The sequence below is a fragment of the Carcharhinus amblyrhynchos genome, chromosome 23 (assembly GCF_965287045.1).
Source record: "Carcharhinus amblyrhynchos chromosome 23, sCarAmb.v2.hapA, whole genome shotgun sequence".
Lineage (NCBI taxonomy): Eukaryota > Metazoa > Chordata > Chondrichthyes > Carcharhiniformes > Carcharhinidae > Carcharhinus > Carcharhinus amblyrhynchos.
Genome location: NC_137346.1, coordinates 6760852 through 6787893, shown reverse-complemented (window position 1 = coordinate 6787893; position 27042 = coordinate 6760852). Strand labels below are relative to the sequence as shown.

At 45.0% G+C, this 27042-nt stretch overlaps 1 protein-coding gene across 2 annotated transcripts in view; it reads left to right on the top strand.

The window, feature by feature from the left end:
* The window catches only part of dhx40 (DEAH (Asp-Glu-Ala-His) box polypeptide 40), a 30052-nt gene extending 14545 nt beyond the window's left edge, over positions 1-15507 (top strand). Inside the window, exons 10-18 of one of the 2 annotated variants that reach the window (XR_013889287.1) lie at positions 1957-2037; positions 3790-3947; positions 5739-5853; positions 7831-7939; positions 8340-8434; positions 9702-9771; positions 10801-11029; positions 12151-12461; positions 14496-15507. Coding sequence is in view for 1 of the 2 variants with exons in the window: in XM_080210642.1 (XP_080066768.1) it covers positions 1957-2037; positions 3790-3947; positions 5739-5853; positions 7831-7939; positions 8340-8434; positions 9702-9771; positions 10801-11029; positions 12151-12263 (970 nt within the window). In the remaining variant the exon portion in view is untranslated. The other variant, XM_080210642.1, reaches the window with a different exon arrangement.
* Positions 15508-27042: the final 11535 nt, after the last annotated feature.

Sequence of the window (27042 nt, the reverse complement as noted above, 5' to 3'; positions counted from 1 at the left end):
TCATACGTAGGCTTACATTAACACTGCAGTGAAGTTACTGTGAAAATCTCCCAGTTGCCGCACTCCGGCGCCTGTTCGGGTACACTGAGGGAGAATTTAGCACGGCTAATGCACCTCAGCAGCACATCTTTCAGACTGTGGGAGGAAACTGGAGCACCCAGAGGGAACCCCCACAGACACGGGAGAACGAGCAACTTCCACACAGACTGTGACCCAAGACGGGAATCGGACCTGGGTCCGTGGTGCTGTGAGGCAGCAGTGCTAACCACTGTGCTGCCCGTATGTCTGCACATGTGAAGGGCAAAATAGAGACAAAGTGTTCAGTGGTAATCACTTATGATAAGAAGCTGCAGAGACCTGAACCTGATGTGCAATTTGTTATGGTTACTGTTGAATCTTAAGCCAGATTTCACAGCGCCAGGGACCCAGGTTCGATTCCTGGCTTGGGTCACTGCCTGTGTGGAGTTTGCTCATTCTCCCCGTGTCTGCGTGGGTTTCTTCTGCGTGCTCCGGTTTCATCCCACAGTCTGAAAGAGGTGCTGATTAGATGCATTGGCCATGCTAAATTCTTTCTCAGTGCACCCAAACAGGCGCTGGAGTGTGATGACTAGGGGATTTTCATGGTAACTTCATTGCAGTGTTAATGTAAGCTTATTTGTGACTAATAAATAAACTTTAAATGTCAAAAACTTGAAAAAAAATCTCTCCAATCCACTGTATCAAATCTCGATGGGCCAAACTCTCCCCCATTTTCTCCTGTTGAATACTTCCTCACTGAGAGTTTACATGAAGTGGGTGTGGGTTCATTTAAAAAGTGGGTTAAGTATATATAATTAATTCTGCCTTCTGTAGTTTTTCGGTTCAACCTGTTTTTTATGGAGCCACAGCTGCAACTTCCCACGTGACCCAGGATCTCACTTAATGCTGAGGGCATTAAGCTGCATTGACACACAAGCTGTGGTGCTGGCATAACGTGCGTTCCCTTTAGTTAAAACTTTTAGTGTCACAAGTAGGCTTAGGTTAACACTGCAATGAAGTTATTATAAAAATCCCCTTGTCGCCATACTCCAGCGCCTGTTCGAGTGCACTGAGGGAGAATTTAGCACCTAACCTGCACGTCTTTCAGATTGTGGGAGAAAACCGGAGTACCCAGAAAAAACCCACATAGACATGGGGAGAACATGCAGACTCCACATAGACAGTGACCCAAGCCGGGAATCGAGCCTGGGTCCCTGGCGCTGTGAGGCAGCAGCGCTAACCACTGTGCCTCCCAGTACACTAACACTATAACAATATGATAACCACGCCTGAGTCAAGCCCCAATTGTTTTCCTTCTCTCTGAAGAATTCCTCTGCTCAGACCTTTCCTTTGCCTGATGTGAAATGCAGACTCCGCAGTGAGGCCTGATCCACTAACCCGAATCTGAAGGTTTTGGGGGTGGTTGGCAGAGCCGGGATTCAGGAGTTGCCCCCCCCCCCCCCCCCCCCTCCCTCCCTCCCTCCCTCCCTCCCTCCCTCCCTCCCTCCCTCCCTCACCCTCACCCCACAGCCCTGTGGGGCTTAAGCAGCTCAAACCAGCATCTTACCAGCAAAGAGCCCTGGTAAATCTCGCACTACTTGTCCAGCTAAGACTAACCCAGTCTGGTTAGCAGGATTATCCAGACCAGAACGCCAGGCAAGGCCAATCAGGATTATTGCGGAGCCGATTGGCTCAAATGTGCAATTGGTAACAGGTTCCCATTTACTGTAATTGACCCTGAGCGGACCGCATCCTCCAGGACAACAAATAAAAGCCAATTATATCATCCTGCAGACTGAGGTTATAGGTGAGGTCTGTCAGATTGGTGCAGGCTGGCACACAGTCCAGTGTCTCACTGAACCGGGGGAGCTGAGGAACAATATCGTTCCCATGGAATTCTCCTCTCTGCTGAGTGAAGTTTGTTTGGTTACTCTGCAGGTTTCCATATCTTGACAGCCCGGAGGAGAGGCACATCCTGGAGGCACTGAAGAAGCTTTACCAGAGTGATGCTATTGACAGGTGAGTGAGTGAGTGACCCCATCACTACTTTGTGTTCAGTTAAGTAACTGGTAAAGACCACCAATGCAGGCCCGCCCGCCCTCCCCAGTGCCAGCTTCCCCCCCAGTGCAGGCCTCCTGCCAGTGCTTCTCCCCTCCCCCCCACCAAGTGCCAGCCTCCTCCCTCTTCCTCACTCCCCCTCTCCCAGTGCCAGCTTCCTCCCCCCAGTACAGGTCCTCCTCCCCCCCCGCCACGGTGCAGGCCTCCCCCGTACTGTATTGCAAGCGTCAGCCTGGTTTATGTGCTCACGTCCTGGAATGGGTCTTGAACTTCTGCTAGCTAAGCCCATCAGACACTCGGTCATTTTAGTAAGTCACCCAGCTAAACGGTTACATTTCTCTCCCAGTCACTAAGTAGCTGTTGTTAGATTCAGGAATTTGCCGACGTCTTGTTCTCTGGTTCAAGCGTACAGGTTTATTAGGAGTTCCCTTTCTGTGTTACATGATGTTACCAGTTTCCTATTGTTCTCTGTCTTACAGTCATTATTATATATTATTTCAGAGAACACCCTCTCACATCCATTGGTTAATTAAACACATTTGCAGAGGGGGCCAACTCTAATTAGTTCCGACCTCTGATCATGCACTGCCCACAAGTTAGTGATCTCTGCCAAGGTTAGCTGATCATGAGCTGTGAATGTATATGCTGATCTCAGCATGTTGTAACATTGTAACATGTCCCAGCACAAGTAAAACTTGAGACTTCAGTAGAATTTATCCTGTGAACAAACATTAGTACAAATGCATTGTGGCAAATGTTATAAAAATTATTTTAAAAAACGGTTGGTTTCTCACATTCTGTATTTCTAACATGTTCAGATTTAATTTGAGGATCCCCAGCTTATAGTTACCCTTGGTCCCACCCCAGGGGGTAAATTATAGCTACCTTCCCATCATTGAAGGTAGCTGATGAACATGAGACCAAGAATCTAATCTGGGGCACATGGGGTGAATATTAATCAGTAACACAATAGCTTCCCCATTGCCCTCGCACCCCCCACCCTCTCTTCTCAATGGTCCAGAACTCATTGAAGAGTGTCACTTTGCCCCAGAGGACAGGACCTTAGAAGTCCTATTAACTTATCTCCTGAAAGCATAGGAGACAGGAAGATCTGAATTTATGTTTTATTTGTTCATGAGATGGGAATGTCGCTGGCTGGGCCAGTATTTATTGCCCATCTCTGAGGGCATTTAAGAGTCAATCACATTGCTGTGGATCTGGAATCACATGTAGGCCAGACCGGGTAAGGACGGCCGATTTCCTTCCCTAAAGGACATTAGTGAACCAGATGGGTTTTTACAACAATTATGATCATTAGTAGACTTTTAATTTCAGATTTCTACAGAATTTAAATGTCACCACCTGCTGTGGTGGGATTCAAACCTGGTTCCCAGAGATTACCGTGGGTCTCTGGATTACTAGTCCAGTAACAATGCCACTATGCCACCACTCCCCTCCTCTTGCCTTTCAGGACCTTAGGGCTATTGGAATATGACAAAAATAGCATTCAATTTGTGCACAGCAAGTTCCCACAAACGGTAATGAGATTTTGAGGGCTGAATAATCTGTTTTAGTGATTTTGGTTGCAGGATAGATATTGGCCAGGATTCATGGGAATAGGATCTTTGGATTTTTGTCCCCCTGGAAGAGTGAGCAAGCCTTGGTTTTTGCAGAGTCCTCGTGAGTCATTTTTCTCCCTCTCCTCCTCCTCAGGACGGGCTGCGTGACCAAACTCGGGAGACTGATGGTGGAATTCCCTCTCCTGCCGTCTCTGACACGGGCACTGATAAAAGCCGCAGAGTTTGGGTGCGAATGTCTTTTGCTTCCGGTGGCCGCCATGCTTTCCGTGGAAAACGCTTTCATTCGACCAGGTAAAAAGAATGGCCTCTTGAGAAAGGTCCTGAATTTACACACACATTGTCCCAGAATCTGAACTGTGGTCACTGTTACATGAAGGAAGGTGGCAGTCATTTTACACATTACAGAGTTATATAGAAACATGGAAATTAGAAGGAGGAGTAGGCCATTCGGCCTTCTGAGCCAGCTCTGCTATTCATTATGACCATGACTTACTATCAAATTCAATATCTTGAGCCCCCCCCTTCCTCTCATATCCCTGATCCCTTTAGCCCCAAGAGCTGTATCTAATTTCTTCTTGAAATCTCACAACGTTTTGGCCGCAAATACTTTCTGTTTTAGTGAATTCTACACATTCATTGCCCTCTAAGTGAAGAAATTTCTCCTCACCTCAGTTATAAAAGCTTCACCCCTTATCCTCGAACTATGACCCCTAGTTCAGGACTCCCCTACAATTGGGAACATTCTTTCTGAATCTACCATGTCTAACCTTGTTAGAATTTTATAAGTTTCTATGAGATCCCCTCTCACTCTTCTAAACTACAATGAATATAATCCAACTGATTTAGTCTCTCCTCATATGACAGACCTGCCAACTCAGGAATCAGCCTGGTAAACCTTCTCTGTTCTCCCTCTATCGCAAGGATGCCCTTCCTCAGATAAGGACACCAAAACTGCACACAATACTCCAGATGTGGCCTCACCAATGCCTTATACAAGTGTAGCAAAAATCTCTATCCCTATACTCAAATTCTCTGGCTATGAAGGCCAACATACCATTTGCCAACTCGGGGTGGGTTCATTGAGAGATGGTGGACCCACAGTACTCACTGGCTTGGTACAGTAGAGGGATCGGAAAAACTCACCATAACCCCTTCAAACAATAACAGGAAATGCGGGAGCCGCGAGGGAAACCCGAGGTGGATGTTGACGGGCTGGCCAGGAGGACACTGGCTGAGGTTCTGTACTCTATCCTATTATAAAGGCAGAGGATCCTATTATAAAGGCAGAGGTTGATCCTCTCTCTGAGAACTAACACTTAACCACTCAAAAAAGAATATCTCCCTTCATAATCTGTTAAAGAGTGTGTAGAAGGGTAATATCTGCCCTTCAACTTTTTGTGGCTAAATCAAAATAACTACCTGAGACTGTCTCTAAAAAAGCAACAAGTAACATTTTATTTTTCTAACAGTGAACAAATTAACTAAACTGTTAACAAACATAATAAAACATGATTCTAATGGAATGCTGTCTAGATAAATCCAATTCCCACTTATTAACAAAAAGTATAGAATTTTTAGTCACTCTCTAAATACAACCAGGTTTTATCTTTTGTCTTCACTATCGAGATGAGGCTTTCTTTTAAGACATAAATGTGGCTATTAGGGTGGCAGATGGCAGTTACCGGCTGTGCGTCTGTCTCTCTCTCTCTCTCTAAAGCTGTGAGCTGTGGCAGTTGCTGGCTCTCGAGCTTGGAGCTAGCTGCGATATCTTTGATGTCATAGTAACATCCCCACAATAGGATTTGGTTTACAGGTTACCAAAACATCAATTTCAAATCTGAGAGGCTGTTGTTATTCAAATGCCTAGTTTAAATTGATTGGTTAAAATTCAGAAACATGTTCTAATTCAAATGGCTGAAGCCTGTTACCAAGGCAATCCTGCTGTTTGGCCCTTCAGTACAATGTTTCAATCTGTGTACTGCATCTACTCAGTACAGAAAAAAACTACTTTTTTAACAGAACCATGAATTGCTTTCTCCTCTTAGCACTTTACAAACGCTAACTTCACATCATTCCCTACAGGGAACCCGGAGAAACAGAAGGAAGCGGAGCTGAGGCACCGGGAGCTGGCACAGGAGGCTGGAGGCAGCAATGACTTTGTCACCTTACTCACCGTGTTCAAGAGGTGCAGAGAGAGGTAAGGGCAGAGTGGGAGGTTAAGGAGAAAGCCTCGGCTTAACTGGGACAGGCAGGGTAGAGTACCGAGCTAGAGTAAAAGCAAAATACCCTGGATGCCGGAGAGTTAGAATAAAAACACAAAATGCTGGAAAAACTCAGCAGCCTGGCAGCATCTGTGGAGAGAGAAATAGAGTTAACATTTCAAGTCCAAAATGACTCTTCATTGGGACTCTTCTAGTGAACCAAAGTGTGGTGGACGCTGGGACAGTGAGTACATTTAAGGAGGAATTCGACAGATTTTTAATTGGCAATGGGTTGAAGGGTTATGGGGAGAAGGCAGGAAAATGGGGATGAGAAGCATATCAGCCATAATTGAATGGCGGAGCAGACACGATGGGCTGAATGGTCTAATCCTGCTCCTGTATCTTATGTAGCGGCATATTGGACGATGCTGCTAGATCTGGGTTTTTTTTAGCACTTACTGCTTTTATTAGCAAATTGGGCTGGTGCAAGCACTGCTTAATGGGAGATAGGGCAGGCAGATTTATCTGTGTGATTATTGATGGAGGTCGCGGACTAATTAAAAAGAAACAGTTTGAATTTCTATAGCACTTATTGGAACCTGGAAGTCTCAAACCCAAGTACTTTTGAAGTGTGGTCAGTCTTGGAAATGTTTGTGACTTCAGTTTAGGGTCTCACCTCAGACAGTGCAGCACTCCCTCAGTTCTGCACAGGGAGTGTCAGCCTGGATTCTGAGTTGGAGTCGCTGAAATGGGACAAACAACTCAAAGGCTCACTGGGCAACCAATTAGGGACATCCACAGAAAGCCTGTCTCTGTCGACTATTCATACTGGAAGGGGGCATGAGCACAGGTTGAAGAGAAACCGAGAAAGGGGGGGAAGCTTACTGGACCCGAGGGAACTGCAATGCCCACAGGGTTTAATGAATACATTCACCACCTGATGTGGTGCTGGCCTATTGCACTCAGAGAACTGGACAGGAGTACCACAGTTACTCTCAGTGCACCTCATTGGGGATGGGAAGACCTGTCAGAGCTTCTGTTTGCTGTTCACCCCATAGTATCACAGAATCCTCTAGTATAGAAGGAGGCCATTCAGCCCATTGAGTCTGCATCAACCACAATCCCACTCAGGTCCTATCCCCATAACCCCATGCTTTTACCCTAGGTAGTCCCCCTGACACTAAGGCTCAGTTTAGCACTGCTGAGCCACCTGACATCAAGGGCAGCACAGTGGTTAGCACTGCGGCCTCACAGCGCCAGGGACCCAGGTTCAATTCCGGCTGCAGACACTGTCTGTGTAGTGTGTGCACATTCTCCCCATGTCTGTGTGGGTTTCTTCCAGGTGCTCCGGTTTCCTCCCATAGTCCAAAGATGTGCGGGTTAGGTGGATTGGCCATGCTAAATTGTCCCCAAGAGTCAGGGGATTATAGAATCATAGAATTCTACCGTGCAGGAGACGATCGGGTCTGTACTAAACACAATCCCACCTAGGTCCTATCCCCATAACCCCATGTATTTCCCTGCTAATCCCCATGACATTTTTGAAGTGTGGGAAGAAACTGGAGGAAACCCATGCAGACATGGGGAGAATGTGCAAACTCCACACAGACTGTGACCCAAGACAGGATTTGAAACTGATTTCCTGGCGCTGTGAGGCATTAGTGTGAACCACTGTGCCGCCATGCCACTGCTGTAGAATGCGTGGATGTTAAGTAACAACAGGAGCTATGGAGCTCCCATGATCAAATTGGCTCCAGAGCTCACCATCAGGTACTGCAGGACACAAAGAATGGTCACTTGGGCAAAGTGCTGGAGGGCAGTCTCGGATAAACTGTTGATGAGGTAGGAGACAACCCTGTGTGAGTCACAGTCCCCAACGCAGAGTCTGTTATGTACTGTTTATTCTCTTCTGTTGTTGGTTTGCTGCAGCCCCCCTGTTCCTGTGAACTCACCAATGTGATATTCGCCCTCAGTGACTCTCCGGCTACCTGGTGCCGTGAACATTGGATCCACTGGCGGGCGATGAAGACTGCGTTTAGCATAGAGACACAGCTGCGAGAAATACTCAACAAACTCAAGCAGGTAGGGGTGGCCGAGTGTCTTTTTAATTGAATTTCAGTTTAAAAAATATTTTTAAGTGCCTTTGACAAAGAAGCCATGATGTGGAGATGCCACTGTTGGATTGGGGTGGGCACAGTAAGAAGTCTCACAACACCAGGTTAAAGTCCAGCAGGTTTATTTGGAATCATGAGTTTCAGAGTGCTGCTCTTTCATCAGGTGAGCCCTGGAGTCACTCCGAAAGCTTGTGATTCCAAATAAACTTGTTGGACTTTAACCTGGGGTTGTGAGATGTCTTACTTTGGCAGTATTTCCCCCTCTCCTCCACTTTGTCGCTCATTCTTGCTAGTTCGCGCTCTCATGTGGGCTGTCTCACTTGCCTCTCAAAATTTACACCAAAGGCTCACATCCTTGTTGTTTGCAGAGGAAGGACTTCCCCACGGAGAAATTTGATGGCTCCAAGTCTGAGCTACTGCGGAGATGTTTGTGTGCTGGCTATTTCTGCAATGTGGCCAGAAGGTGAGACAGACAGCTCCTTGCCATGGTCAGAGATCCCCGTCTCTTGCCAGCCTCGTGGGTCTGAGTTTTTTGTTTAATCGAGGATAAGTAGTTAGCAGCACTGATGCCAGCTCGGATAGAATAGAATCACTGCAGTACATAAGGAGGCCATTCGGCCAGTGGAGTCTGTACTGACTGCAATCCCACCCAGGCCCTATTCCTGTAACCCCCATTTCCCCTGCTAATTCCCCGACACTAGGATCAATTTAGCATGGTTAATCAAAATAAAGTTTATTTATTAGTGCGACAAGTAGGCTTACATTAACACTGCAATTAAGTTACTGTGAAAATCCCCTAGTCACCACACTCCAGTGCCTGTTTAGGTACACCAAGGGAGAATTTAGCACGGCCAATACACCTAACCAGCGCGTCTTTCAGACTGAGAGGGGAAACCGGAGCACCCGGAGGTAACCCACACAGGGGGAACGTGCAAACTCCACACAGACAGTGACCCAAGCCAAGTCCGTGGCGCTGTGAGGCAGCAGTGCTAACCACTGTGCCACTGTGTTGATATCTGTAAGCCAAGAGAGGAGGAAAACAATTACTCTCAGACCTGTGACTGCGGCCTGTGTGAAACTGTGGTGCCAATTTTGTGTCAGACTCTGGAGATTTGTACTCTGTGGCCCTGTCCCAACTCAGTTCACACAGAACCCTGGCAGCTCACGGACCTGGGATCTTTCTAACCTATTCGCTCTGGGGTGGGTCTGAACCTAAAACAGAAGTGAAAGGTCAGAGTTGAATCCACTCCACCCCTCAGTTGAATTTATTTTGCGACAGAGGATCACGCTGTCAGCAGAGCCACTTTTACATGGAGGAAAATCTCCTGTCTGTCGAGATTTCCTCCCTTACAGTTTGAGGAGATCTGATCGATCCTGGTTTACGTGTTCAGTTGAAATTTGCCACGGTCTTGATTTTTAAAATGTGTTCACCTTACCCTGTGTTTCGCTGGCTAAGCCAGATTAGTGATCCTGACCCTCTGCCAAGATTCCCGTCCTTTTATTGATGGATCCCAGTTCTCTCCTTGTTCATGTTCCCTGGTTTCCACTTAGGAGTTCGTGGTTTACTCCGAAACCAACATGAACCACACATGGGAGGATGGTTTATTTCATTCCCTTCTCAACAATCCCGATGATAACGGACTGGGATAAATTGTTTGCAGGATGTAGGAAAACAGATAACCTGACAAAATACAAATGCTAAAAGTAACACTTGATGTATTTCTTTACAGGTCTGTTGGTAAAAGCTTTCACACCATGGACGGACATGGTTCCATTGTCTACATTCATCCGTCTTCTGTTGTACGTAATATATTGTTGCGCTGTTTATCTGTAATTCTATTTCTCCTCACAATATTTCCACCGAGGGGCATTCACAGCTGAGCCTGCTCCTGTCCTGTCATATTTTATCACAGTCCTACAAGATACTGTTTGTTGGGCCTTTATGATATGATTGATCTGTGCAATGTGGTGGCAGTGGTTAACACTGCCGCCTCACAGTGCTAGATTCCGGCCTTGAGTCACTGTGCGGAGTTTGCACGTTCTCCCCGTTCTGCGTGGGTTTCCTCTGGCTGCTTCGGTTTCCTCCCACAGTCCAAAGATGTGCAGGTTAAGTGGATTTTAAGATAGAAACAGGGAAGTTGTTTCTACTGGCAGGTGAAACTAGAACTAGGGGGCAAGTCCTCAAAATAAGGGGGAGCGGGTTTAAGACTGAGTTGAGGAGGAACTTCTTCACCCAGAGAGTTGTGAATCTGTGGAATTCCCCGCCCAGTGAAGCAGTTGAGGCTGTCTCATTGAATGTTTTTAAGGCAAGGATAGATCGATTTTTGCACAGTAAAGGAATTAAGGGTTATGGTGAGCGACGGTGCAGTTGATGTTGTCTATATGGACTTTAGCAAGGCCTTTGATAAGGTACAGCATGGTGGGTTGTTGCATAAGTTTAAATTTCACAGATGTGTGTCTGGAACAAGCTGCCAGAGGCAGTAATAGAGGTGGGTACAATTTTGTCTTTTAAAAAGCACTTAGACAATTACTTGGGTAAGATGGGTATTAAGAGGTATGGGGCAAACCGGGCAATTAGCATGGTGGTAGAAAAAGGGCAGCATGGCCAAGTTGGGCTGAAGGGCCTGTCTCCATGCTGTAAACCTCTATGACTGACAGCTCGTGGGGAGGCTAGATCCAGTCGGTATTGGGTAGAGAGCAGGGGGACTGGACTCTCCCTTGTGCTGAGAACCCCGTACAATACAAAGATGGGCAGAGGAAGGTAAATGCCAAATGGGAGCATTTTTGAAAACAACCTCACTACAGCAGCTTTCTTAAACCTGTTCCCAGCTATTCGACCAGGAAAGTCAGCTCGATTGGATCATCTTTCACGACGTTATGGTCACATCTAAGATTTATGTGCGGACGCTGTGCCCGGTCCGTTACGAGTGGGTAAAGGATCTGCTGCCGAAGTTGCATGAGGTTGATGTGTACCAGCTGAGCAGTGTGGCAAGGGATGAAGTGGCCACTGGCATCACCCAACGGTGCGAGGTAGCACATAAAACCAAGCAACAATCAGGTGAGCTGCCCAGCCTCCAAATCCTCTCCCCTCCTTTTCTCAGCACAGTGGCTTCTGCAGGGGACGCAACTGCTATCTGGGGTCCGTTCCTCATGTCTGAGCACAGTGGATGAACTTTTCATTTACTAATTCATTCACAGGACGAATTCACAAGTGCCGCCGCCAAGATTTGATTTGATTTTATTATTGTCATATGTATTAGCAGACAGTGAGAAGTATTGTTTCTTGCGTGCTATACAGATAAAGCATACCGTTCATGGAGAAAGAAATGAGAGAGTATAGAATGTAGTGTTACAATCATAGCTAGGGTGTAGAGAAAGATCAACTTAACATGAGGTAGGTCCATTCAAAAGACTGATGACAGCAGGGAAGAAGCTGTTCTTACACAATCTGTAATTATCTTGCAGTTGTGTTTTTGTCTATATATGCTGTGTTTGTGAAATCTACCTGTCCACTCACCTGTTGAAGGAGCAGCGCTCCGAAACCTCATAATTCCAAATAAACTTTAATCTGGCGTTATGAGACTTCATCTGACAACGGTTAAGTGAACACACAGCAGAAAGCAAACCTGGGTATGCCCCCTCCTCTTCCCACATGTTTACCACTGTTTTATCACTGAAGTTTACCACGTGTAGCTTTGAAACGTCGGAACTGAAAGCATTAACCTGTGTCCGGGAATGCTGACTGTCACTGTTTCCAGGGTTTAAAAAGGGCAGCTGGATGTCTTTGAGCTGGTATGGACAAGTTGGGCCAAATAGCCTCCTTCAGTGTTGTAATTTTTCTGTGGGATGTGGGCGTTCCTGGTTGGGCCGTCCCAAATTGCCCTTGAACTCAGCGTCTTTCAGAGGGGAGGCATTTTAAGATCAACCACATTGCCGTCACACGTAGGCCAGGCCAGGTAAGGAGGCAGATTTCCCTCTCTAAAGAACACTAGCAAACCAGATGAGTCTTTACAACAATTGACAATGGTTTTCACGGTCAGTGTTTTAATTGTTATTGGATTCAAAGTTTGTCATCTGCCGAGGTGGGAGTTGAACCTGGGCCCAGCAACAGTAGCATTAGCCACTGCCTCCCATGTCAAATGGGTATGTTTAACTTGCCACATTTTTTCCCCCTTGTAGAGCAAGCCCAACAAGAAGCTCTCAGAAAGTTGCAAAAGAGAAACGATGAGAAGTCCATATCGGACGCGAGGACTCGATACCTACAGCGCAAACTGGACAAGTCGCAGAGCTGAATGGGCCAGTGTCTCCAGAAGAGAATGAGGGTGTACAGGAACCCCGGATCCCCAGTGCCTGACGAGGGCTGAATGATGCACAATTTCCCAATCATTCTATAGGAAGAAGGCTCTGTATCTTCTTAAGGAAATGAATGAATATCAGTGGCTCTCTCATGCCAATACATAGACAGCATTGAGACCAAGTGTGCTCCTCAGGTTAGAGTGAAAGAATCATTTTAAAGGCGTATATTGTTACTTTTAAAATTTATTCCTATCATAAACCCTACATTTCTATAAGAAAGGACCAATATAAAACTATAGATCATAGAATCCCTACAGTGCAGAAGGAGGCCATTTGGTCCATCAAGTGTGCACTGACAACAATCCCACCCACGCCCTATCCCTGTAACCCCACATATTTACCATACCAATCCCCCTGACACAAAGGAGCAATTTATCATGGCTGACCCACCTCATCTTTCTAGCTCTCAGATAGCAACATTCCAGCTTAAAGTAAAAAGTAAAAGTTTATTACTCACAATTAGGCTTACATTAACACTGCAATGAAGTTATTATGAAAATCCCCCAGTCTTTGGACTGAGAGGGGAAACTGGAGCATCTGGAGGAAACCCACGCAGACATGGGGAAGACATGCAAACTCCACACAGACAAGATACCCAAACCTGGGAATCAAACCCAGGTCCTCAGTGCTGAGAGGCGGCAGGGCTAACCACTGTGCCACCGTGAACTTGTCACGTTGAAATTATGTCCTCTTGCCACTGAAGTGTCTCTTTTGGCAAGATGGTATTATTACAGCATGACCGGTTTTGTGCGCGTAAATGTGGGCTAACGATTTGTTTTGAATTATTATTGGCACAAGTACTGAGAGAAACACGGATATGGTCAGTCCGCAGTGAGATCAGTAATACATCCCAAGTCTCTCACCACTCCTTGTGTTGTGGGGACTGGCTGCAAGTATTTGTGTCAAAGTCAGGGGTTTTGTGAATTAAAGGAACACAACCAATAGGGAACAGAGATAAAGTTTTTAAAATGAACTAAAAAAAAGGCAGAGACTTGCACAATGGATTGCTGCACTTTATTAACATCGATAGAGAGACAGAGATTGCAAACATTTCAAAATTCAAATTCCTAGGGAGAAAAAGAGGTAAAATTGGCCAAAATGACATAAGCAAGGACATTGAAGAATCAAAACTCTCAAATCAGTGCAACAAGAATTTATAATGTAAAACATTGATAAGGAATTTACACAGATTTAAGATTTTTATAAATTATATATATTACCTGTTAAATCCTTTTCAATTAGTGGAAACCATCTTGAAGTGTGAGGACCATCAAACAGACATGCAGTTTAGGTGGATTGGCCATGCTAAGTTAAATTGCCGCTTAGTGTCATGCTGACTAGGTGGGGTAAATGCATGGGGTTATGGAGGTAGGGCCTGGGTGGGATTTTGGTCACTGCAGACTTGATGGACCGAATGGCCTCCTTCTGCACTGTAGGATTCTATGAGCTTAGAAACTGTCTGTGCGGCGCCTGCATGTTCTCTCCGTGTCTGCTTGGATTTCCTCTGCCTGCTCTGGTTTCCTCCCACAGTATGAGAGATGAGCTGGTTAGGTGCATTGGCCATACTGAATTCTCCCTCGGTGTACCCGAACAGGTGCCGGAGTGTGGTGGCTAGGGGATTTTCATAATAACTTCATTGCAGTGTTAATGTAAGCCTAATTGTGAGTAATAAACTTTAACTTTTTACTTTAAGCTGGAATGTTGCTATCTGAGAGCTAGAAAGCTTCCAAAAAAGTATTAACACCCAAATATTCAGGGTGTAACTGCCTTTAAACATTGGAGTCTAGCAGACATTGGAAGTGCGTACGGGTTAGTCATCCATATACTAATATTGGTACAAAAAAACACATTTATATTGTGCATTTAATATAACAGTGTGAGACAAAGATGGGGAAAGATTAAATAAATGAAATTAATAAGTGACAGTCATTTCATGGTTCTGATTCATGGATAGATAAACTAATCCTTTTTTGTTGAACTCTTAAATTTATTTATTTTTTATAAAGTATGAAATTTACACCAAAACAAAGTTTCCTGAAATATCTTCTGTAAAAATGGTTTATTTTTAAGAATGGAAATAAAATTTAAAATGTTTAAAACCAATAATCCTGTCTACTCAGGGAGTGTCAAAGCTGAATTTGTTTTTTTTTTTCTCCCCATAAATTTAGGATTGACCCTTTCACAGCGGCATCAGACAGAGGTGACAATGGTGAGGCTATCGGAACAACACACACTTCTGATTTCTGTGCAATGTGTTATATTATTTCATAATTCTGCTAAAATGGCTCTTAGTTCACTGACTAAATGCACCAGCAGCATGTCGCATCAATAAACTAATTAACTGGAAAATATTTCCTTCAATACTTTTGTCCCATCCTCATTACTGCTTCCTGTTTTAATGCTAGTATATGATGGAGGAATGATACAGCACCTTGCCAATTACCTTCAACAAGTTTATTCTACACGCAGCACAGGAGAGATGCAATCCTTGCAGTCCTCCCACACCAACTGTTCCAGCTGTGTCCATTTATACTTTGATTTGATTTATTATTGGCACAAAAATGGGGATAAAATCAAAAGTATTAATTCTTGTGTGCTATACAGACAAAACATATCGTTGATAGAGTATATAGGAGAGAAGGAAAGGATAGGGTGCAGAATGTAGTGTTATATTCATTGCTAGAGAAAGATCAACTTAAAATATGGTAAGTCTATTCAAAAGTCTGACAGCAGCAGGGAAGAAGCTGTTCTTGAGTCGGTTGTCACATGATCTCAAGACTGTCGTATCTTTTTCCTGATGGAATAAGGTGGAAGAGAGAACATCTGGGATGAGCAGGGTCCTTAATTATGCTGGCTGCTTTTCTGAGGCAGCAGGAAGTGTGGACAGAGTCAATGGATGGGAGGCTGGTTTGGTTGATGGATGGCGCTTTGTTCACGATTCTTTGTAGTTTCTTGCGGTCTTGGTCAGAGCAGGAGCTATTCCAAGCTGTGATATAGCCGGAAAGAATGTGCAGCTGTAAAAAAGTCAAACTTTTTTGGAGGTTGAGCCCCAATAATCATCACCCTGTCTTTAATAAGGCAATGAGCTTAACAATGTCATTGCCAAAGCATACACTTCCTTATACACTGTCCTCTCATTGCCAACTCGCATTTGTATGACAATCCTTGACACATGGAGCCTGTGTTTAGCACTCTATTCACTCACAGGAGTCTGGCCTTACCCATTCGTTACACCCATATGTGCCCTTTTCATATTTCACTAAGTTTCCGTAGTCCCAGATGAGATGGAGAGCTTAATTGATGGTAATTTAACCTGAGGGTCGCCACATCTCAGGCACTGGAGGTTGAGAAGACGGGGCCTTTGTGAGTAACCTGAGCTGGTACAGGAATTGAACCTGTGCTGCTGGTGTCACTCTGCATCACCTGAGCTAAACTGACCCACTCATAGCTTCCACATGCACATTTTTCACATTTCACAGCAATTCCTGGCTGACTGAAGCATTCTTGGGCCTGGCAACCCAGTGAAATCTGGCACCCCTCAGATTCCTTTTAGAGACAAGACTCAGAAAAAATAAGTTTTTAACCTAAGTGAGGCTTGTTTTACCCAATGTTGTTGACAATAGTGGCACAGTGTTTATGACTACTGCTTCATCACGCCAGGAACCCAGGTTCAATTCCTGGCTTGGGTCACTGTCTGTGTATAGTCTGCACATTCTCCCCGTGTCTGCGTAGGGTTCCTCCGGTTTCCTCCCACAGTCCGAAAGACATGCTGGCTAGGCGCATTGGCCGTGCTAAATTCTAATTCTCCCTCAGTGTACCTGAACAGCGTGGCAACTCGGGGATTTTCATAGTAACTTCATTGCAGTGTTAATGTAAGCCTACTCATGACTAATAAATAAACTTTAATTACCAGGATACAGGATCAAATTCACTCTGTAAATCTCTTCTTTAAGGTCCTCTATAAAAATCACCTTTAGGACCAAGATTTTGGGTCATCCAACCTAACATCTTGGTGATACATTCCAGCGTTTTACTACCTTAAGGTGCTATGTGAATGCAAGTTTTTTGTTATTTCCCTGCAGCAATGTTATTAATGTCTGCCAGGGTGCTTTGGTAGCGCAGTGATTAGCACTGTTGCTTCACAACGCTGGTGACCCGGGTTCGATTCCCGGCTTCAGCTGACTGTGCGGAGTTTGCACTTTCTCCACATGGTCTGTATAGGTTTCCTCCGGATGCTCCAGATTTCTTCCCAGAATCCAAAAATGTTGGGTTAGGTTGATTGGCCATGCTAAATTGCCCCCAGCGTCAGGAGGGTTAGCAGGTTAAATGAGGATTACGGGAATAGGGCCTGGGTGGGATTGTGATCGGTACAGACTCAATGGGCCGAATGGCCTCCATCTGTACTGTAGGGATTCTATGATTCTTGATTTTGCTCCAGATGTGATTCCAGCCTGGGCTGGCCTGAGTGGGGGATATGGGAAAGTGGAGGCAGGTGCAGGCTCAGGACTATGGTTCTTTATCACATGGCAATAAAGAGAATATTGGTGAACAAGTTGTCCACTCTTATGCAATTATTTATCGGGCTTTGATCTGGGTCAATTGCGTTCCTTTGGATTGAAGGAGTCCTGCCGCTGGGTGAGCTAATAAGGTTGGCGTGAAATACAAACAAAGAAAGTTAGTTTAATTCTGTGGTCCGTTCATGCACACATTTGGATCTGTGTCAGCAAAAAGATCAATGTTTCCCAGTATTCTAAATACCATTGGTGTATTTGTTTAAACAGATTATAACATTTGCAAACCATGTATGCTTGTGGTCAGAAGCACGCACAGAAGCATCTGTGTTTTATGTTCATGGCTGTTGGAGTTGCATTGTAAAGGTTGAAAAGTAACTGTGCACAGTGCAGAGAGCTTGTACCACGGGATCTGTCACAGCCATCATTGACTCAAAGGCTTTCACCAAACCAGAGCCAATCCGGTATAAATTTGTTGCAAAAACATTTTGACAACAAGAAAATTCACTGCCTTCCTTCCTTTGGATCAGGACGGAATCCAGTCTTCTCCAGATTCTCGGCCAGTGGCTATAGTTACCGGCAGCCTTTGCAAACTGTCCGAGTAACATTAACAAAGAAAGACCTGCACTTATATAGTGCTTTTCATGATGTCTCTGCGATTGAAGTGCTTTTGAAATGTACCATACTGGAGCACAATTTAAAGTTAAAGTTTATGTATTAGTGTCACCCTAATACTGGAATGAAGTTACTGTGAAAATCCCCTAGTCATCACACTCTGGCACCTGTTCAGGTACACTGAGGGAGAATTTAGCAATGCACCTAACCAGCACAGAGAGCTACCACAAATAAGAGTATGATTATGACCAGATTTTGATTTTGTGTGATGTTGATTGAGAGATAAATATTGGCCAGGACTCTGAAAATAATGGAATGGTGGCACAGTGGTTAGCACTGCTGCCTCACAGCGCCAGGAACTTGGGTTTGATTTCCGACTTGGGTCACTGTCTCCCCGTGTCTGCGTGGGTTTCCTCCCACAGTCTGAAAGATGTGCCGGTTAGATGCATTGGCTGTGCTAAATTCTCCCTCCGTGTACCTGAACAGGCACCGGAGTGTGGCAACTAGGGGATTTTCACAGTGTTCATGTAAGCCTATTAGTGACACTAATAAATAAACTTTAACAATAGGGCTGAGAAGGGGGATGGGGCCTCACATAAAACCTCATTCAAAAAGTACCACTTGCGACAGTGCAGCACTCTGTCAGATATACTCAGGTATCCATTTGGTTCTCAAGTCCTGGAGTGGGACTTGAACCAGATGCTTGTGACTCAGAGGCAAGAGTGTTACCTACTGAGCCCTGACTGAAAAACATTTGGCAGCTGACAGTAAAACTTTGTGAAATAAAAGCAAAGAATATTGGAGACACGCAGCAGGTTAGGTGGCATCTGTGGTGAGAGAATGAAAAGTCAACAACTTGAAATATGAACTTGGTTTCTCTCTCCACAGGTGCTTTGCATTTCCAACATTCTCTACGGGATATTAGTTTATTTATTAGTGTCACAAGTAGGCTTAAATTAACACTGCAATGAAGTTACTGTGAAAATCCTGAAGTCGCCACATTCCAGTGCCTGTTCGGGTACACTGAGGGAGAATTTAGCATGGCCAACACACCTAACCAGCACGTCTTTCAGAATGTGGGAGGAAGCCTGAGCACCCGGAGGAAACCCACGTAGACACAGGGAGAACATGCAGACTCCACACAGATAGTGACCCAAGCCGGGGATCGAACCCGGGTCCCTGGCGCTGTGAGGCAGCAGTGCTAACCACTGTGCCACTGTGGATTTCCAGCATCTGCAGTATTTTGCTTTCACTTTTTTTTAAGCCATGCTGGGATACAGTTGTACGGATGCCAGCACTGGTAGCGGTCCAGATGGTGAGTCACGACAGGCTGTCTGCACTCCTGGCTGCCCTCCAACTTCCTACCCTCTACAAACCTGAGGTCATGCAAAACTCTGCTGCCTAGCTCCTAACTCACACCAATTTTTCAACCCTTGTGCTCGGTATGCCCGTGGGTGTGGCAATGCCACGATTTTAAAATAATCATCCTTGTTTTCAAATACCTTCTCTTCCCCCCTGTAATCTCCTTCAGGCCCCAGGATTATATCCCCATTGGAATATCCATGAATCTGTTAATCGACCTCTTGAAAGTCCCTGATCCTAATTGCTCTTCTATCAGAGGTCATGCCTTCAGCTACCTTTTTTCTATTCATTTGTAGGACATGGGCATTGCTGGATAGCCAGCATTTATTGCCCATCCTTAGTTGCCCTCGTGATGATGAGCTGCCTTGGATGTTTGATACAATTGACTGTCTCGCTTGACCATTTCAGAGGGCAGTTGAGAATCAACCATATTCTATGGCGCTGGGGTCACAGGTAGGTCAGACTGGGTGAGGACAGCAGATTTCCTTCCCTAAAGGATATTAGTGAACGAGGTGGGTTTTTCCGACAATTGTTTCGTGGTCATCAGTAGATTCTTAATTCCAGATATTATTCATTGAGTTCAAATTTAATTTGATTTTGGCTTTGAAACCCGGGTCCCCAGAACATTAGCTGAGTTTCTGGATTAGTAGTTTGCCATAATACCACTAGGCCATCGCCTTCCCTGGGCCCTAGAATCTGGAATTCCCTCCCTAAACCTCTCTGCCTACTCTTTCTTTCTTTCTGTCGCTGGATTCTGGGGAAGTGCCGGAAGATTGGAAAACGGCTAATGTTACGCCGTTGTTTAAGAAGGGTGCCAGGCAAAAGGCGGGGAATTATAGGCCGGTTAGTTTAATGTCTGTGGTGGGTAAAATGTTAGAATCCGTCATTAAGGAGGAAATTGCGAGGCATCTTGAAGGGAATTGCTTGATAGGGCGGACGCAACACGGTTTCATTAAAGGGAAGTCGTGTCTGACAAATTTACTGGAGTTCTATGAGGATGTGTCTAGGGCAGTGGATAGAGGAGAGCCGGTGGATGTGGTCTTTCTGGATTTTCAGAAGGCGTTTGACAAGGTACCTCACAAGAGGTTATTGCAGAAGGTCAGGGGACATGGAGTTGGGGGTAGGGTGTTAGCGTGGATAGAGGATTGGTTGTCAAATAGGAGGCAGAGAGTGGGGGTCAATGGGTGCTATTCGGATTGGCAGTTGGTGACTAGTGGGGTGCCCCAGGGGTCGGTGCTGGGGCCTCAGCTATTTACCATTTATATAGATGATCTGGAGGAGGGAACCGAGTGCAGGGTGTCGAAATTTGCTGATGACACCAAGATTGGGGGAAAGGCAAATTGTGCGGAGGGTGTGGAGAGTCTGCAGAAGGATCTAGATAGGCTGGGCGAATGGGCCAGGAAATGGCAAATGGAATTTAATGTTGGCAAGTGTGAGGTGGTCCACTTTGGTAGGAAGAATGGTAGGAAGGACTATTACTTACGTGGCAAAAAACTGCAGCAGGCGATGGTGCAGAGGGACCTCGGGGTCCTTGTGCATGAGTCGCAAAAACCCAGCTTGCAGGTGCAGCAGGTGGTCAGGAAGGCGAATGGGATGCTGGCCTTCATAGCGAGGGGGATTGAATATAAAAGTAGGGAGGTCTTGCTGCAGCTGTATAGGGCATTGGTGAGGCCGCAGCTGGAGTACTGTGTGCAGTTTTGGGCGCCGCACCTGCGCAAGGATATTTTGGCCCTGGAGGGAGTGCAGAGGAGGTTTACTAGGCTGATACCGGAGTTGAGGGGGTTGAGCTATGAGGAGAGGCTGAATAAACTAGGCTTGTACTCGTTAGAGTTTAGAAGAATGAGGGGAGATCTCATTGAGATGTATAAGATGATGAATGGGATGGATAGGATAGAGGTGGAGAGACTCTTCCCGCTCAAAAAAGACAGTAGGACTAGGGGGCACAGCCTCAAGATAAAGGGGAGGCGGTTTAGAACGGAGTTGAGGAGGAACTTCTTCACTCAAAGGGTGGTGAATCTCTGGAATTCTCTGCCCGTTGAAGTGGTGGAGGCTACCTCGCTAAATATTTTTAAGAAGCGGGTTGATGGGTTCTTGATAAGAGAGGGGATTAAGGGTTATGGGGAGAGGGCGGGAAAGTGGAACTGAGCCACGACAGATCAGCCATGATCTTATTGAATGGCGGGGCAGGCTCGAAGGGCTAGATGGCCTACTCCTGCTCCTATTTCTTATGTTCTTATGTTCTTCCTTTAAAATGCTCCTTAAAGGCTACATCTGCCTCAAACTTTAGTCATCTCTCCCATATCTCTTCATGTAGTTCAGTGTCAAATGATGTTAACTATCGGAAGAAGCACCTTTGGGGATGTTTCGCTATGTTGAAGGTGCTATATAAATGCACGTTTTTATTGTTGCTGCAAGTAGCTTATAAATGTACTGTTCAGTGGGCAACGGTCACTGGGCAACATTCAAAAGTGGGCACACTGGACTAATTTGTCCTCGAGCGCCCCCCTCCCCAGCCCAGTACAAGGACATTGATGGTGAGCTTCCTCAGTGCATCAGCTTCCTGACTGCGGGTCTGTGTTTATAATGCACTTAGACAGCCCATCAGGGCGTGGCTGCTAATCCCCTGGGGGTGAAGACAGATTTGGCAGGCGAGGTTGTTGTGTTCTTCCGATTGGATAGATGCAGAGGAGCAGATTAATTGCCTCGTCCCTCGGTGAAAGGTTTCCTCAGGTGGATTGGTCGGGAACCAAATAAATCAGTCCTCAAACGGATTGTGAAACATATTGAATGGCAGCTATCATTTTGGTAGCTGCCTAGGACCCCTAGAATCCCTACAGTGCAGAAGGAGGCCATTTGGCCCGTCAAATCTGCACTAACTCTCCGACAGAGCATCTTACCCAGGCTCACCCTCCCTGCCCTATCCTTGTAACCCCATGCACCGCGGCCAATCCACCTAACCCATACATCTTTGGGCACTAAGAGGTAATTTGAAATGGCCAATCCACTAACCTGTACTTCTTTAGACTAGGAAACTGGAGCACCCGTGGAAACCCACGCTTCTGGATTGGCAATTTACCAAAGGAGATTTTCTTGCTGCGAGTACAAATAGAAGATGTTTTCCCTAGAAGTCTGGAAAAATCTTGGGGAAAAGAAGAGAGTGACTGAAACCAGGGCATGTACAAATAACTGGCAGGCCCCAGTACATAATTCTGTTCCACGTCAGAGAAAGTTAGAGATTTCCAAATACCAATGCCAAAAGCTGTTTCAATGCAGATAAAACGGAGGCTATTTTTCCAGGGCATATTTCATTACTCTAACACTACAGCTGGTTAAGACAGTAGCTACCAGAAAGGGCCTGGAAACAATCCAAAGGTAGCTGATTTAAGTTGCAGCAGGGGTATGAGTGCGACAATTAATCTTGCTCGTCCCACCTGAGTGAAGTGTTGCTATGCAGGGATCGATTTGAGGACAGGTTTGGGCTTGGGTCTGCTTTGATTAATGACAGACTGTCCTCAATCGCTCATGAAGCTTTGGAGAAGTATTGGAAGAACCTTGTGGAGCGGAAACCGCAGAAAGAAGCCAACCTGGATGAGATTGGAGAAAAACCGATGAAAAAGAAAGCACTTGGACCCATTCTTTGAATGTATAGAATGCCTCTACTTTCTCAGAAGACGAAGGAAAATCGGCATGTCAGCTACGACTCTCACCAACTTTTACAGATGCACCATAGCAAGCATTCTTTCTAGTTGTATCACAGCTTGGTGTGGCTCCTGTTCTGCCCATAACCACAAGAAACTACAAAGGGTTGTGAATGTAGTCCAGTCCATCACACAAACCAGCCTCCCATTGACTCTGTCTACACTTTCTGCTGCCTCAGCAAAGCAGCCAGCATAATTAAGGACTCCACAAACCTCGGACATTCTCTCTCCACCTTCTTCCGTCAGGAAAAAGATACAAAAGTCTAAGGTCACGAACCAACCGACTCAAAAATAGCTTCTTCCCTGCTACAGTCAAACTTCGAATGGACCTACCTTGCATTAAGTTGATCTTTCTCTACACCCTAGGTATGATTGTAACACTACATTCTGCACTCTCTCATTTCCTTCGCTATGAACGGTATGCTTTGTCCGTACAGCGCACAAGAAACAATACTCCTCCCTGTATACTAATACATGTGACAATAAATCAAATCAAAAATCGAAAAAATGACCAAATTGGCATTTTGTTTTCTTTTGAAAATGGCGCATTCTTTGATTTTTTTGTGCAAGGGGCTTTGTAATATTGAATGCACTTTTAAGTTTTTAATTCTGGAGTGAAACTTGAACCCATTGCTTTTGTAAGGAAAGGGTTAATTAGACTGAACTGAAGCCTGCTCATGTTATACTGCTATTGATTTATCTTAATATTGTAGTAATAGTGACCTTTAGCCTTCATCTGATAAGCAGGGAAGTTTAAGTCAATTGAAAGGAGCGCTGGGATATTGAACCAGGTCTAACATTCAAAGCAGTGATCAGTTAGTCACTTCAGGGAACATAACTAAAGGCATGTTGTTGAATACTGATTAGTGCATTTCATCAGTTGATAACAAGCACAGAAAAAGCAGTTGGCTCTGCAGAAGGCAACATCTGGATGTCTCTCATCATTTTTAACTGGGCTTTCAATAGAAAAAGATTGGCTAGCACAGAGTGCTGCCAAATGAAATAAGAGTTTTAATTAAAGTTCCATTTGGAATAGCAAATGTGGGATAAAAAGTGAGGGGACTGTATTGTTCTTTTAAAAAATTGTAAATAAGAAAAGTTAAATCAATGATATTCTGATATCGAGTTGTATTTTTATAATTATGTAATTCAGAATTGCATGGATGGAGTGAGAGAAATCTATACAAACTGGTTGTTTGTAATGAGTATCCATAAAGGCCTAACTCAAATTATTTATCACATTTCAGTCCTTCAATTAAACCAGCAAAGCGTGCCAACTTTTAAGTGTTTATTTAAATAGTGCTGGACATGTGCTGTATGTTAAGTAGATCTCTGAAGCTTGATTTTAAGTATTTAAAACCTTATTGATTTTCAGGAGTAAGTCATAAATAAAGACTACTGCCCTAACACTTCCACAATCACTGAAGCCATAATGTAGAGACGCCGGCGTTGGACTGGGGTAGGCACAGTAAATGCTCGTGCTACCAAATAAACTTGTTGGATTTTAACCTTGTGTTGTGAGACTTTTTACAATTGCTGAAAAAAAGAGTAATGTGGTCTAAGATTTTCGTTTTTCCTTGACATGCGAGTTGAGGAACCTGCCGGTGGGTTCTCAACTACTGTCTACCACAAGACTACGTTAATTGGTCAATATACACATTGCGGTTCCTACAGTTCGATGTGCTACAAGATTGTCTTCATCGGCAACCTCGGAAATATGGTCCGAGCCATTTACTCACTACGCAAGCTTGTTGCTGAAATAGGGAACATCAAAGCCATTCTGTGGGTTAAAAGCTACTATGATCAGATCATTGATCAGTCTAGAATATAGAATCATACAGTGCAGAAGGAGGCCATTTGGCTCATTGAGTCTGCACCGCCAATCCCACCCAGCCCCTATCCATATAACCCCATGTATTTACCCTACCTAGTTCCCCTGACACTAAGGGATGATTTATCATGGACAATCCACCTAACCCACACATCTTTGGAGTGTGGGAGGAAACTGGAGGAAACCCACGCACACATGGGGAGAATGTGCAAACTCCACATAGATGGTGACTCAAGCCAGGAATCGAACCTGGGTCCCTGGCACCGTGAGGTAGCAGTGCTAACCACTGCGCCACCGTGACGCTGAGATCGTGCAATTTCATGAATGGACCCTGGGCTGCCACTTTCAGTTTACACAGTAAAAAGTCTGACAACACCAGGTTTTAGTCCAACCTATTTATTTGATAATATTCTCACTAGCTTTCGAGGGGACAGCCTCTTCGTCAGGTGAATGGAGAGTTCTGGCCTCAGACAGAGCATATAAAGCACAGACAGTTTAGAGATTACTGATTAAAATGCGAATCCTTACACCTAATCTGCTGTTCAAGACCTGAAGTGGCTGATAATGTGAGTGGTAGGAGCACTGATCACAGTTTAAAGAGATGTGTATTGTCTCCAGACAGTACAGTAAGTGAGGTTTTGCAAACCCAGGCAAGTCACGGGGGTTACAGATAGTGCGACATGAACCCAAGATCCCTGTTGAGACCGTCCTCATGTGTGCGGAACTTGGCTATCAGTCTCTGCTCAGCGACTCTGCGCAGAGTCGCTGAGCAGAGACTGATAGCCAAGTTCCGCACACATGAGGACGGTCTCAACAGGGATCTTGGGTTCATGTCGCACTATCTGTAACCCCCGTGACTTGCCTGGGTTTGCAAAACCTCACTTACTGTACTGTCTGGAGACAATACACATCTCTTTAAACTGTGATCAGTGCTCCTACCACTCACATTATCAGCCACTTCAGGTCTTGAACAGCAGATTAGGTGTAAGGATTCGCATTTTAATCAGTAATCTCTAAACTGTCTGTGCTTTATATGCTCTGTCTGAGGCCAGAACTCTCCATTCACCTGACGAAGAGGCTGTCCCCTCGAAAGCTAGTGAGAATATTATCAAATAAATAGGTTGGACTAAAACCTGGTGTTGTCAGACTTTTTACTGTGTTTACGCCAGTCCAACGCCGGCATACCCACATCATGACTTTCAGTTTACCCAGATTACCTTGGAAGGGTACGGTGTCTCAGAAATCTGAGCAACAGGTAAAGTTAACCGTCATACGCTGTTACTATGTAATAGCAGCACAAGTGATACTCTCCACCAACAGAATGCTGCCATCAATCCAAAAGCACATTCTGTCTACCACACAGATGAATGACCAGCAGATCATATCAAACAACACATAACTTCAGCAGTTCGCAATAAACAACCAGCCTGTGCTTGTAAAACCCAGAATATATGGTCAACACGGTAGCACAGTAGTTAGCACTGCTGCCTCATGACACAAGGGACCTGGATTCAATTCTGGCCTTGGGTGACTGACTGTGTAGAGTTTGCATCTTCTGTCTGCGTGGGTTTCCTCCCACAGTGCAAAGATATGAGCAGGTTAGGTTGATTGGCCATGCTCAATTGCCCCTTAGTGTTGGGATTAGCAAGGTAAATATGTGGGGTTACGGGGATAGGATCTGAGTGGGATTGTTGCTGTTGCAGACTTGGTGGACCAAATGGCCTTCTACTGCACTGTAGGGATTCTACGATCCATGATGATTCCATGGTGTAATTCTGTGATTGAACAGCACTTGCTAAACTATCCTGACTGTGCTAAAAATTACAGTGAAAACCAATTTAAGATTATCAAGTGGACTCACAGCCTATGCATGCTAGAGGTCACGTATATTCATACTTGGGCCCTGTTGTTTGCAGATAGAAGAAATGGGTCCATGCGTTGCGCCTTTTTCAACTAAACAAAAGCTTAGGGGACAACCGTTTCATGATTCATCCCCCATGGCAACACTTTGACCAATCAAAGTTGGCTTGCCAATTTGAATTTGAAGGAACGCTTGGCAGTGGATTGTTCCCTGTTGCATTCTCCATGATAATGCTTCTACCAATCAGAGTCCACTTGCCAACCAATCAGTACTCTTTTGTCGTGCTGTATAAATTGTTATTCCTTTAACTGTTGGCATTCTTGCCATCTGTCCTGATGAGTGCAAGATGAAAAGCTTTGACAGCATCTTCTTTTTCAGCAACATTTAAATTCTGTACTACCAAACGACTACTTTCACAGTCGTATGCAGTCATCCTTTGACTTAGTGGTAATCTATTGGTATTTCTACCAAACTCTGTTCTTGTTGTTTCTTGTACCCCAATTCTCTCTGTGGGAGGCATGACAGGTGGCATCCTTACCTCTGGGCTAGAAGTTCTGCACGTGGGTCTGGTTCGGGAATGGAAGATCCATTCATAAAGTGGGCAAATATGTTGATTATCAGCCTGTAAACCCAACGTGCCTGGTAGTAGGCAATAAGAGCAGGAGAGTTTCCTGATCAGTCAAACATTCCCAGCCCAATGATGCCTCAGTTTAAAAATTCTCATCCTTATTTTCAAATCTCTCTGAGATATAACCCCATTTCTATCTCTATAAACTCCTCCAGCCCTGTAACCAACTGAGAACACTACCTTCCAGCAACCCTGGCCTCTTTTCCTTT